Below are 14,441 nucleotides of genomic sequence, written 5' to 3'. Positions count from 1 at the left end.
TAATAAATATAGCACTTTATTTCCCATCCCTATATATTATGCAAGCACAACAATTAAAATTGAGCTTCAATAGCAAAACAGCAAAAATGTTCTCTCATTTAGTTTCAGCACTTTGTTGATGATCATCTATTTATTTTTTGGTTTCTCGTAGCTATTTCATCACTCTTGTTTGTCACGAATGATATGATGCTGCTTGGTGTGAGGTTTGCCGGCCAGGGGACCGGAGAGGAGCAGGTTGAAACACCAGACTAGTCCAAGGAAGCAGACGCCACAGACGATAACGATGTATTCCATGTGATTTTCGTAAGGCGTTCCACAGATTGTGTACCAGCGTGACCCATGTTCAGGCAGTTCGTTTACACAGTGGAAATCGTAAACCTTCTCATCATAATCATTAAGGCACAGATATTTTCTTTTAGAAAGTACCTGAAAAAATATATATATTCACGTTTATGTGCCATGTAAATGATAAAATAAATATTCATAATAAAACAGACCTACCAACTCTAAAAAAACAAATATACCATTAGTCACATAAATCAGTTGGTAAGAAACAAAAAATTCTTAGGCAGAATGACTAATATGAAATTAACACAGGCATTGACAAATTTGATTTGTAATTCTGTTACTGAATGTACTCAAGACTTTCTTCATATAATATTACACAAAATGGATAGAGACAATGATCGGTCTCTGGATCAAGGTTAGATTCCTGGTTGTGACTTTTATCACACCAAGTGTTCACTGTCCAGTGGTTAACATTTCATGAAGCAATGACTTAAAGACTTGTCTTTGGAATAATTATGACACAAGTTGCAGGTATGAGTAAAAGCAAGGTATTTCATAAATTATACATATTGAAAAAGAAGCCTAAAAATCAACCGTAACAATTCATATATCCTTCTAATTTTGCATATGAAGGAATAAACACCTATTTTTATTTTTAGCTTTCCATCTTTATTTAACAAAAAAAAAATAAAATGACCAAGCTGTAATTTTGCCATAAGTTTTTACTGCAAACATTTGCAAGTGATTATCTTCTGATGCCAATTCAGGTAAACATATGATACTTACATGTTTAAATGGTGTTTGCACAGGCTCTGTCTCGTTGCATGGTCCTATAGGTTCATGGAGACCTGTCACTATATTATTTTCTGGTTTTGAGGTAAACACCAGGTATATAAAGAATGTATAGTGTAAAATTACTTCAGTCATTATCTCATCTAAAAACCATCCTGAAAATACAACAATAACTTATCTAAAAACCATCCTGAAAATATAAGAACAACTTATCTAAAAACCATCCTGAAAATATAAAAACAACTTATCTAGAAACTTTCCCGAAAATAAAACAAAGAGTCATTTTCTCACCTGCAATTCATCCTTTAGGAGCAGAACTCCATGCAAGATGTGCATACCAAACATATAAGATTTCCCAATAAACCAAGATGCTATGAGGTGATAGAAAGAAATATTTTTAATTTCCAGTGATCATGCCACAATCAACGTTAAACCTATAGAAGTGTACAGGTTTTAACCAAATGCCTTTATTATCAGTCAATAAATATGTGAAAGAGTGTTTGATGGGTGACAAAGAATATGCTCCTAAAATTTTTCTGGAAGCATTAAAACAGAACATGGTTCATATACTGAGCAAAGTTGATATCTCAATCAGAAACCCATATCAAACATAATTTGTCACATAAAATAATCTGTATATTTATATCACTTAGCATATGTCATGCACTGTACATGACTTACTGCATATCACTTCTTACTGTATATCATTCACTGTATATCTCTAACTTTATATGAATAGCAATCACTGTCGATAACTACTTACTATGGATAAATACTCACTATCACTTACTGTATATAAATATCAATCACTCTATATCACTAACTACATGTATATATTACTTCTATCTGTACATGTCTATCACCCAGTGTATATCATTCACTGTATATCTCTATATATGAATAGCAAACATTGTGTTATCACTACTTACTGTGGATGAATACTAACTGTATATCACTCAATTTATCTGAATATTAATCACTCTATATCAGTAACTGTATATCACTCCTTACTGTGCATGTCTATCACTCTGTGTATCACTTATTCTCTAACAATAATAGCCTTCGATCTGAAGGTAACACTGTTCTAAAAATAGATTTTACCTTATCACCACTACATCACCTGTTCTGACTTTCGGACAAGGGATTAGGGAGTTCACACTACACATGATGATAATCAGCGTATATTTACTTTGTTTACATGCAATATTTTAAGAAATTGTAGAATACAAACAAGTTGGAAATGGAATTTAGTGTGAAAAGAAAAGGGACAACTACACACTGTACTTTTGAAAAGTTAAATTTAAACATATGTCACAATCTGCTCTGGCCTCTATATTTGTCAATAAAACGGTTTCTGTCATTCAGGCAGAAAAAAAGTTTGACTCTTTTGATTGATGAGGCGAAGTTTACAAAATGCACCAGCAATTCTAAATTGGCGATGATTTTAACAACAAATATTTTGTGTGAGACATAAAATAAAAAAAAACAAATGTATCTTATTGTCTATACGTTAACAGTGTATGTTAAATCACGGACCTCAATTGTCAATTCAGTTTAAATATACATGCAAGCATGCATGTACGTACACATTATTTCTGATACAGTAACTTCTAGAATCGGCATTTTTTATTAGGTAATATGGGAAAAACGCATGGTTTTGCGTATTCTAAAATTATTAAAGAATTAATTTAAGATATTATAGTAATTATTATAATACTCTTAGCACTTTGGTGGATAGATTGGTGACTTCTCCAATCTGCGTATTTTACATATAAACAAAATTTTGTACGGTATATCTGGGACAGAAAGATACTTTTTCATTTTTAGTCCCAATTTCTTAAAATCATACCATATCATAACACCATTTCTAATTTTGATAAACAGTGAAACAAAAACAAATTGCCAAGCGCCGGCATTTTTCTCAAATTGACATGCAGGGAAAGTATTGCCCCGAAAGTTATTTCTTTTTCACCATATCATCTTTTTTTTCCTGATGGTTTTAAACCATCTCAATCATGCTTTACGCAAGTTTAACCCCAGGAACATCATTTCCATTGAGAGAAATGTGAATAAAAGTATTCGTAACCATTACATGTTGTATAATCTACATGTAGATTAACCAGTTTCCTTGTCCGAAAGTTATCGATATGTGGCTATTTTTAGAACAGGTCTCTTATCAGTGACGTATACGATGCTCATCTCAGATCGTTCCCTATTGTTTATAACTACTGTACATGTATACCACTCACTTTAAATCACTCACTGTATATTTCTGACTGTATATATCACTTACTGTAAACCACTACTTACTGTATGTATATATATTACTGTACATAACTAACTTGCTGTGTATGTATACTATATATAACTTTCTGTAACACTTTCTTTTTACCATCAAAAAACAAAAAGGTTCATTTCCTTACTGTCTAATTCACAGGTACAAACACGCAAGTTCTATAATAATTTACCTTAGATATACAATATAAACTTACGTTTACTATGATGAGCATGACTTCTGTCCACATTTCTGTCTCCCATCCAGATAATAGAACCATAGACAACTACCAACAACATCACACACACCTCGGTATGAATCCCAAATGTGTCATGTAGTGGATGGTATATAAACACAAACTGTATCACACCTAGTGGGAACCCAAACATTGCAGCCAACAAACAACACACTGTCTCACGCATGAATCTATATTAAACAAACAATGACCATAGAAAATTTGTACATGCTCATTAAAGTAAATCTTTAATATAAAATTAAACAGTTAGTTCACATTATTTTGATAATATGCGTCAATATAAAAATACATTTTTCATACATGAAGAAAAGCCTCTTCATGTAAGCACTTTAAATCATTATAATTTAACAGGCTGAGTTGCAGCAGGCTGAGAAATAAACCCGGTTTATTTGTTCTTTATCTATGAGAAATGAGAGATAAACCCAGTTTATTTGTCCTTTATCTATGAGAAATGAGAGATAAACACGTTTTTTTTGTTCTTTATCTATGAGAAATGAGAAATAAACCCAGTTTATTTGTTCTTTATCTATGAGAAATGAGAGATAAACTTGGTTTATTTGTTCTTTATCTATGAGAAATGAGAAATAAACCCAGTTTATTTGTTCTTTATCTATGAGAAATGAGAGATAAACTTGGTTTATTTGTTCTTTATCTATGAGAAATGAGAGATAAACTTGGTTTATTTGTCCTTTATCTATGAGAAATGAGAGAGATAAACCCAGTTTTTTTGTTCTTTATCTATGAGAAATGAGAGAGATAAACCCAGTTTATTTGTCCTTTATCTATGAGAAATGAGAGATAAACCCAGTTTATTTGTTCTTTATCTATGAGAAATGAGAAATAAACCCAGTTTATTTGTTCTTTATCTATGAGAAATGAGAGATAAACCCGGTTTATTTGTCCTTTTTCTATGAGAAATACAAGGAACATCGCAATGCGATGCAACCAGGTTTTCAGCAAAATATTTCACAGAAGCTTTGTCATGAAGGGGTATTTGTTTTTAATTGAATTTTTAGGAGGAATTATGGCTTTTTTAATATTCCTCAAACAAAAATGATTGAGAAATTTTATTTTGTCTATTCGCCTTTTTTCCCCAAATGTTTTAGAAAGGTAAACAGTACTTTATTTTTGCTTAATTTTTGAAGTTGCGCACTGTAGAAATTGTTCACTATATATTCTGTATAAGGAAAAAATATACAAAGGGCCATAATTCGGTCAAATATTATCCAACCACAAAACCCCGACAATATGTGCCAGGCACTTGATAACAAAGCTTCTAAGAAAGTTTGGTCAAAATCCGTTGAGAAATGTAGGAGGAGTTGTGCACAGAAGAAATTGTTCACTATATATTCTATATAAGGAAAAAATATACAAAGGGCCATAATTCGGTCAAATATTATCCAATCACAAAACCCCGACAATAAGTGCCAGGCACTTGATAACAAAGCTTCTAAGAAAGTTTGGTCAAAATCCATTGAGAAATGTAGGAGGAGTTGCGCACAGAAGAAATTGTTCACTATATATTCTATATAAGGAAAAAAAACAAAGGGCCATAATTAGGTCAAATATATACCAATTGCAAAACCCTGGCAATATGTGTCAGGGCACTTGATGACAAAGCTTCTGAGAAAGTTTGGTCAAAATCCGTTGAGAAATGTAGGAGGAGTTGCGCACAGAAGAAATTGTTCACTATATATTCTGTATAAGGAAAAAAAACAAAGGGCTATAATTAGGTCAAATATATACCAATTGCAAAACCCTGGCAATATGTGTCAGGGCACTTGATGACAAAGCTTCTGTGAAAGTTTGGTCAAAATCTGTTGAGAAATGTAGGAGGAGTTGCGCACAAAAGAAATTGTTCACTATATATTTTATATAAGGAAAAAAAACAAAGGGCCATAATTCGGTCAAATATTATCTAATCGCAAAACCCCGACAATATGCGCCAGGGCACTTGATGACAAAGCTTCTGTAAAAGTTTGGTCAAAATCCGTTGAGAAATGTAGGAGGAGTTGCGCACAGAAGAAATTGTTCACTATATATTCTATATAAGGAAAAAAAACAAAGGGCCATAATTCGGTCAAATATTATCTAATCGCAAAACCCCGACAATATGCGCCAGGGCACTTGATGACAAAGCTTCTGTAAAAGTTTGGTCAAAATCCGTTGAGAAATGTAGGAGGAGTTGCGCACAGAAGAAATTGTTCACAATATATTCTATATAAGGAAAAAAAACAAAGGGCCATAATTAGGTCAAATATATACCAATTGCAAAACCCTGGCAATATGTGTCAGGACACTTGATGACAAAGCTTCTGAGAAAGTTTGGTCAAAATCCGTTGAGAAATGTAGGAGTTGCGCACAGAAGAAATTGTTCACTATATATTCTGTATAAGGAAAAAAAACAAAGGGCCATAATTAGGTCAAATATATACCAATTGCAAAACCCTGGCAATATGTGTCAGGGCACTTGATGACAAAGCTTCTGAGAAAGTTTGGTCAAAATCCGTTGAGAAATGTAGGAGTTGCGCACAGAAGAAATTGTTCACTATATATTCTGTATAAGGAAAAAAAACAAAGGGCCATAATTAGGTCAAATATATACCAATTGCAAAACCCTGGCAATATGTGTCAGGGCACTTGATGACAAAGCTTCTGTGAAAGTTTGGTCAAAATCTGTTGAGAAATGTAGGAGGAGTTGCGCACAAAAGAAATTGTTCACTATATATTTTATATAAGGAAAAAAAACAAAGGGCCATAATTAGGTCAAATATTATCTAATCGCAAAACCCCGACAATATGCGCCAGGGCACTTGATGACAAAGCTTCTGTGAAAGTTTTGTCAAAATCCGTTGAGAAATGTAGGAGGAGTTGCGCACAGAAGAAATTGTTTCGCCCGCCCGCCGCCCGTCCAGCCCGCCGACATACCTCAATCTAATAACCAGTTTTTTCCTTCGGAAAACCTGGTTAAAAATGATATTCAACTTCAATATTATAGCCACAGCATTGTTTCACTTTCAATTTTACTTCCCCACCTACCCAGCATATTGGTATGTTTCTTTGCTAGGTGCTAGAAGTTTGTGACTTCCATGGAAAACAGCTGTAAAACTGCAGGCAAAAGTTGCATGGAAATAATAGCTAGTCCATGGCACCCAGTAATGTCTGTCATATATGTTAGGATCTGTATCATGCCATGTCCAGAAAAGATTCTTGATCCCCAGTATATCATATGGTAAGTCTAGCATCACTACTGTCAGACCAACTGTAAGTAGAAACATTGAAGAATGCCCAATTTGTCACAAAGTAGCCCTGTCATGAAATGTTCATAGTCTTAAAAGTGAATACTAGTAGTTACATAATAATCCTATGATTCATGCTGGCTTACCAATAAATACTCACATATTATTCAATTTCTAATCTGACCTTTGACTTCCGTTATTTTTGAAAATTAACAAAAGCTTAAGTCATCTGAGAAGCTGAATTTCCAAAAATCTTAACTACATTTACCAGTACAATGTAGTAGAGTTCTGTTTTAACTTTAACATGAACTTTCAGGATGCAGTTTTATACTGATTCTTTACACACAAAAAAGTCAAACATTAAAGCTTGAACATGAACTAGTGGATGATTTATACTCTCAAAATGTATGTTTAATGTCAGTTATTTACAAATACAACTAAATATATACCTGCAAATGGTTGAGCCCACCATCTCATTCCTGAGTGTCCTACAGCAACACTGGCAGTATAAATAAATACCGCATCTAAAATATAAACATAGTGAAAAAATGTACCCTAATGTTGGATAAATGTATCACAAGGCTACAAATCATACCTTAACAACAATCTACTAATCAATGCTTGATAAACAAGCTGGGCAAAAGACTTGATTTATGTCACTTTTACTAAGGATCAACAGGTAATGGTACATGTACATGCCAAATATCTAAGCAAAGAGCATTGTAGCTTCAGAATTGTTTTCCTTTTCTAATTAAAAGGCCCCCCTTAAGTCTGGCATTTTTTTACCCAAGGAGAATGATTAATAAGTATCAGTTTTATAGTGGACCATAAGGCTACAAACTATCTAAAATCTAAGCATTGTAGTTTCACACAGAAACACTTCATGTGTTTTCCTAAGCAAGTCTATATAAATCAAGTGACATCAGGAAAGGGGTTAATTTTTACTTAAGGAAGCCCAACCCTGCATTTTGCATATTGTCTCATTATTGTTCACATTTCTGCCAAAAAGTTTTAATTAATCAGCTAATAAAGGACACACTGACAAAACATTTTAAAATTCTTATATGATGTCTAAGAGTGACCTTGACATGAGGAACATCAAATCTTTACTCTGCACATCATCACAATATGATTAGTTTTTCTGCCAAAATGTTTCAATTTCGTTCAACTGGCTCAAGAGAGCATACATAAAATTGCTAACAGATGGGCGACCAAAATTTTTAAGGCATATCGTCAAAAAGTTTTATACATGTATAAATAATCAATTTAGCACATATACATACTGTGGTTTTCTCTTTATATAACAGAGGCTTATAAAAGGCCTCTTCCCAATGGAAATTTTCTTTAAAATCATGCAGTTTTTCCAAAAATCTGAACTTACATTTTAACATCCCAAATTAGCATTTTTAGCGATAATTCTTCCTAATATGAAAAGGCTAAGGCTCCATTCCAATTAGGTGCGGAAAAAACCCACTGACAGAGTGACATAAAAATAAACATACATCATGTATCTTATCAATCTTAATTGAAATACTTACATATACATATTATATAGAGAGGTAAGCGTTGTCCTATGAACATGAATATCCCCTGAGCGTGCCAAAAGCTGTCAATATCAGGCATCCAATAACTTACAGCCTCAACAAACAGGCCGTGTAAAATTACTGCTATCCATAGAAACTTAAACCTTCCACCAATACGTTGAGCTGGAAAAAAAGAAAGTTGAGAAATTATAAATGAAGAAAACAAGAGGGCCATGATGGCCCTGAAGTCCCTCACCTGTACATAGGCCCCCGGAGCAAGGCCAGTTTAAAGCCCGGGGCTTTTATTTGAACAAACTTTGTAGACAACCATTAGAAGATGTTTCATGCTAAACATCTAAGGTCTAGCTCATTGGGATTTTTAAAAGAAGATTTTTTAAAGTTTTTTCTTTACACATATAGTTAAAAACAATGACACACCTGGGGCAGGGCCAGTTTTGACCCCAGGGCTTTTATTTGAACAATATTTGTAGACACTTACTAGAAAATGTTTCATGCTTAATATCTAAACTCTAGCTATTCGGGTTTTTTAAAAGATGATTTTTAAGTTTTTGCTATACTTGTAGAAGGAAAATCAATGTCCCCCGGGGCGGGGCCAATTTTGACTCCAGGGCTTCTATTTGAACAAACTTTGAAGACACTCACTAGAAGATGCTTCATGATCAATATCTAAAATCTTGCTATTTGAGTTTTTTCAAAGAAGATTTTTCAATTTTTGCTATAGTTTTACACATATAGGGAAAATGAATGACCTCCGGGACAGGGCCAATTTTGACCCCAGGGCTTTTATTTGAACAAACTTGGTACACATCCATTAGAAGATGTTTCATGCTAAATATCTTAGCTCTAGCTCTTTTGGTTCTTTAAAAGAAGAATTTTTAAGTTTTTACTATATGCATATAGGGAAAATCAATGACCCCCTGGGGCGGGGCCAATTTTGACCCCAGGGCTTTTATTTGAACAAACTTGGTAGACACCCATTAGAAGATGTTTCATGCTGAATATCTTAGCTCTAGCTCTTTGGGTTCTTTAAAAGAGGATTTTTTAAGTTTTTACTAATATGTATATAGGGAAAACCAATTTTGACCCCAGGGCTTTTATTTGAACAAACTTGCTAGACATCCATTAGAAGATGTTTCATGCTAAATATCTTAGCTCTAGCTCTTTTGGTTCTTTAAAAGAGGAATTTTTAAGTTTTTACTATATGCATATAGGGAAAATCAATGACCCCCTGGGGCGGGGCCAATTTTGACCCCAGGGCTTTTATTTGAACAAACTTGGTAGACACCCATTAGAAGATGTTTCATGCTAAATATCTTAGCTATAGCTCTTTGGGTTCTTTAAAAGATTTTTTAAGTTTTTACTATATGCATATAGGGAAAATCAATGACCCCCTGGGGCGGGGCCAATTTTGACCCTAGGGCTTTTATTTGAACAAACTTGCTAGACACCCATTAGAAGATGTTTCATGCTAAATATCTAAGCTCTAGCTCTTTGGGTTCTTTAAAAGAAGATTTTTAAGTTTTTACTATATGCATATAGGGAAAATCAATGACCCCCTGGGGCAGGGCCAATTTTGACCAAGGGCTTTTATTTGAACAAACTTGGTAGACACTCACAGAAGATGTTTTCATGCCAAAAAATCTAAGCTCTAGCTCTTTGGGTTTTTTAGAAGAAGATATTTTAAGTTTTTTCTTTTGGTTGCCATGGCAAACCAGAGTTCTGCATGGAAATAAAATTCTTTGAACAATTTTTAAAGGTGACCACCAAAGGAACATTCCTGTGAAGTTTGGATGAAATTGGCTTAGTGGTTTATGAGGAGATGTCATTTAAAGTAAAAGTTTACGGGCGACGGACGGACGCCGGACGCCGGACGAAAAGCGATCACAAAAGCTCACCCTGTCACTTTGTGAGACTAAAAAAACTAATTTGAGGCATGTATTGTCATGTTAGAGCAGTAAACTGGTTACCTTCTTATATAATTCAATAGCAGTAAACCCTTTATTGCACTACAGTTAGGATATCAGTAATTTTTCATAATAAACATTTAGATCACTGAGTCTTTTTAAGTGCAACATACATGTGAATTGTGATAGCTATTTGAGAAGACATTATTCTGAAGAACTTTCTCTGAATTTTATATGATAATTTAATCATGCTATGTATTTCATGACTGACAATTTGATTTCTTGATTTCTTTGTAGCCTTCACCTTTCTGCCTTCAAAATGATAATGATTTATTTATATGTCTCAATTAATTTTAATGAGTGACTTATTGAATATATGCTGTAGATACCAGTGCCATCAGATGATACAACTCTTCTCAAATGACTTAATTTATTAATCCCAACGACTAAAATACCGCATATATTTACAGTGTGTCTATGAAACAATAAAATAATGCATCACATTTCTTAACATTTACTTTACTAAAGGCCCAGCGTTGCACATGCAGTGACAGAGCTTCTATTAAGCTACTTAGACCCAGGTAGCCAGCCTTTACAAATATGATATCAATATCACATGGTTTAGAAAGAAACTGTTAAGAATTCTGAATATTCTGATAAAATCTGCCATAAACATATACTGGTACATCAAAAGGATCAGTGCCTATCTGTATAAAGAATTAATTTGTTTAAGCGAATATCTTATTTTGCATTTTGCAATAGAAACAGAACTTAATTTCATTCTCATGCTTCCCGTGCTAACCTTTTTTATTTGTATCTGAACTTGCACCCATGATTACATTATTTTATGTTTATAGTTATAATGTTGTTGTAACATTTAGGGCAATTAAATGTTGTTGTTGTTGTTGTATTTTGCCATCTGCAGGAATATAACATCTATAGGCCATTACATCAATCCTTAGCTAGCTACAGCCTACATCTCTAACTATATTGGACATAATTATATAGGCCATTACATCAATCCTTAGCTAGGTATAGCCCTCAAACTAAGAGTTCAACATCCTTGACTGAATTCAAAACAATTGTTATAAGTCATTCAAATTCAACAATCATAATCTTTCTACCATGGACGCTCCTATATGCTTGTTTAATATTTATTAAGTTTCACACATACCATGAATGAATGTCAATATTGTACAAACGAAACAGCTCAATTCCATTCTCAGATAATCTGGGTGAAGTTTGCTTATCTCTGATGGACTTCGGTATCTTATAAACCAATCCATAAACTGAAAATGAAACAATAACTATCACAGGACACTGTATTTAGACTATTCGCAATCTTTAATAACAAAAAAGGCTAAGACGGTCCTTCACTTGGGTGAAGACTGAAATAAATTTCCAACTCTGATGATCCTCAAGCATATTTTCCATGAAGAAAAGAGGTTTACATGGTAACCCTAAATGTCCTAGACACAACTAATATTAACTCTAATGGCCTATAATAATAGGGATTAATATTCATGCACCTTTATACACCAAACAAACATCAACTGTAAGAAAAGACAGCACAATCAACTATTTCAATAATGGAAGCTTAGGAAACAAGAACCTGTTCAACTGGGTGATACTCCCCGAATAGGTTTTGGACACAGGAAAGTATACCTCTTGTAGTGTCAGGGTTATGTCACAGACAAAGTTCGAAGTGTAAAAATGAACAAAGGGCAATAACTCCAAAATCAAGCAAGATAGGTTCTTTTTCGCTGCACTTCTCTTTAATGAGATCAATCTACCTACAAAGTTTCATGTTGATACCTCTTATGGTTTCAGAGTTATGTCCCGGAAAAAAGTTCAAAGTGTAAAATGAACAAAGGGCAATAACTCCAAAATTAGGCAAAACACAGTTATGGTTCTTTTGCACTGCACTTCTACTTAATGAGATTTATCTACCTACAAAGTTTCATGTTGATATCTCTTAAAGTTCTAGTGTTATGTCCCAGACAAAGTTCAAAATGTTAAAATAAACAAAGGGCAATAACTCCAATATTAGGCAAGACAGAGTTATGGTTCTTTTGCACTGCACTTCTACTCAGTGAGATCTATCTACCTACAAAGTTTCATGTTGATATCGCTTATAGTTTTAGAGTTATGTCCGGACAAAGTTCAAAGTCTAAAAATGAACAAAGGGCAATAACTCCAAATTTAGGCAAGTTATGGTTCTTTTGCACTGCACTACTACTCAATGAGATCTATCTACCTACAAAGTTACATGTTGATACCTCTTGTTGTTTCAAAGTTATGTTCCGGACAAGAATAGTGGATGGACGATGGACATGCCACTTAAATGGACCAAGGGACCATTTCTTTTGTTATTTTCTTTTGTTTAATATGCCATGGCCCCTTATTCTATTGTTCCGGAAATAACTTTATTGTTCTCTTTTGTTCTGTTTACAGTTACATGGCCCCCTACTTCTCTTAGATAGCCTGGGTGGACAGACAGATGGAGGGACGGACAGACAAAGCGGGGACTATATGCTCACCCTTCGAGGAGCATAAAAAATCTAATAAATAGTAAATTGCTTTGTCACTTTTAGAGAACAAGACCTGTCTACAGACAGTGTTTTTCCACTTTTCTCAGTGCTGAATACTTCAATAAATTCAAACATAGAAAAGGGGGCTTAATTCTGTAAATGTGCTTAGCAGGCCCTGAAATTCAAAGTCAAAAAGGGGGCATAACTGAAAAAAAAAATAATGAAGTTTAACCTGCCCTGTAGAAATGCATTCCAATTAAAAAATATAACAAGTATTCAAAATCTGCAGTGATAAACTTTGACAGTTTTTGAGAAATTGACCTTAGAAGAAAAACAATCAGTAAAAAATGAGGCATAACTTCACAAAAATGAATTTTAAGATTATCTGCCCTTCTGAAATGTTATCATATTTTGATAGAGAACATGTATATCAAGTTTGAGCGAAAAGCTTTTGTAGTTTCTGAAAAAGTTAACCTTAACAAAAACAGTTAACCAGGGCTAAAAATATAAGTTGAAAAGGTGCATAACTTTGAATAAAGTAATTTTAGGATTATCTGCCATTTTGAATTCATGACATTATTTTTGACAAGTATACACAGTTTGAGGTGAAAGCTTAGACAATTTCTGAGAAAAGGGACCTTAATGAAATTGTTAACCAATGCCGAATTGCTGATGCACACACCAACGAGAGGGTTATGAAAAAAGGTCAACTTTTTTCTTTGCAAAATGGAGCTACTATGACTATGAGACTACAACGATGTTGAAATGATAATTTTTATCGGATAATGCACAAAAATTAATTAGGAAAAGGATATTTGCAAATTTAAACATGGTTTTACTAACATGTATTAATCTGTTTAGGTTTCATAACGGGTCTGATCAAAACTTTAATGCCGCATCAGGGGAAAGAAAAAAATGTAAAAACCGGCTTATAAAGTTTTGGAATCCAGAACTGGATGAAAATTAGTCAAAATATATTGACGTGCCAAAGCTTGATTCTGAGATATTTTCGTTCTGGGGCAGAATCTCGCTTTAAGGCGAGATATTGCCCAGACACGAAAATAGCACAATATCTCGTCGCGCAGTACAATTAGTTGGACTAGATGAAAATAAGCCGAAAATATAAATGCAACCAAAGTTGACCTATGCTGGACTAAGGTGCCCAGTTAGTTTTAGTGCTGAGCAGACACTGATCATTTGTAATGTTTTTTTGCATATCCGAAATATTTCTATCCGATATTCTTTCTGTTGAATTGAACGTGGACATGTTTTTTGAACATTTATAGTCAAATTTTTCGAATGTCATCACCATTTAAAAGCTTAAACATATAAATTGAATTATAGCTTACAGACTGTTCGTCACTTTGAGATGCCATTTCAATTGAATATGGTGAAATTTTATAAAAATATGGACCGATTGTTGACTTCCCGCAGGTCAGTGGCCTTGAACTGTGAACTTTGAACTCAAGCCCTATATTCGAATTTAAAGCGAGGCCAATTGCAACGTATTACTGTTTGAATAATTAATTAAAATTTATCAGAACATTTCAATTTTTGATCGAAATTGCTGATTTTTACTAACAGATTGATATATGAACTAGATATTTAATAC

At 33.7% G+C, this 14,441-nt stretch overlaps 1 protein-coding gene across 1 annotated transcript; it reads right to left on the bottom strand.

Moving 5' to 3' along the window:
- On the bottom strand, positions 1-14,320 carry LOC132720426 (uncharacterized). The gene is made up of 8 exons (XM_060704570.1): positions 14,179-14,320; positions 11,473-11,587; positions 8,389-8,556; positions 7,300-7,374; positions 6,651-6,873; positions 3,573-3,781; positions 1,075-1,235; positions 1-426 (listed from the first exon to the last, which is right to left on the bottom strand). The coding sequence occupies exons 1-8, from the start codon at positions 14,203-14,205 to the stop codon at positions 160-162; spliced, it is 1,245 nt and encodes a 414-aa protein (XP_060560553.1). The 5' UTR covers positions 14,206-14,320; the 3' UTR covers positions 1-159.
- Between the last annotated feature and the right edge of the window lie 121 nt (positions 14,321-14,441).

Source organism: Ruditapes philippinarum, unplaced genomic scaffold (genome assembly GCF_026571515.1).
Source record: "Ruditapes philippinarum isolate M1 unplaced genomic scaffold, ASM2657151v2 ctg1599_1_1_1_1, whole genome shotgun sequence".
In the NCBI taxonomy this organism is placed as follows: domain Eukaryota; kingdom Metazoa; phylum Mollusca; class Bivalvia; order Venerida; family Veneridae; genus Ruditapes; species Ruditapes philippinarum.
Note: the sequence above shows the minus strand (reverse complement) of the source record. Positions and strands in the feature narration are given on the sequence as shown.

What these genes read in the sequence shown, in the direction of transcription:
- LOC132720426 (XM_060704570.1), bottom strand. Translation starts at nt 14,205, where the DNA reads ATGGCATCTCAAAGTGACGAACAGTCT. An exon ending in AATATTGACATTCATTCATG is followed by an intron (nt 8,557 to 11,472) that starts GTATGTGTGAAA and finishes CTTTTTTTCCAG; the next exon opens with CTCAACGTATTGGTGGAAGG. An exon ending in GTGGGCTCAACCATTTGCAG is followed by an intron (nt 6,874 to 7,299) that starts GTATATATTTAG and finishes TTCTACTTACAG; the next exon opens with TTGGTCTGACAGTAGTGATG.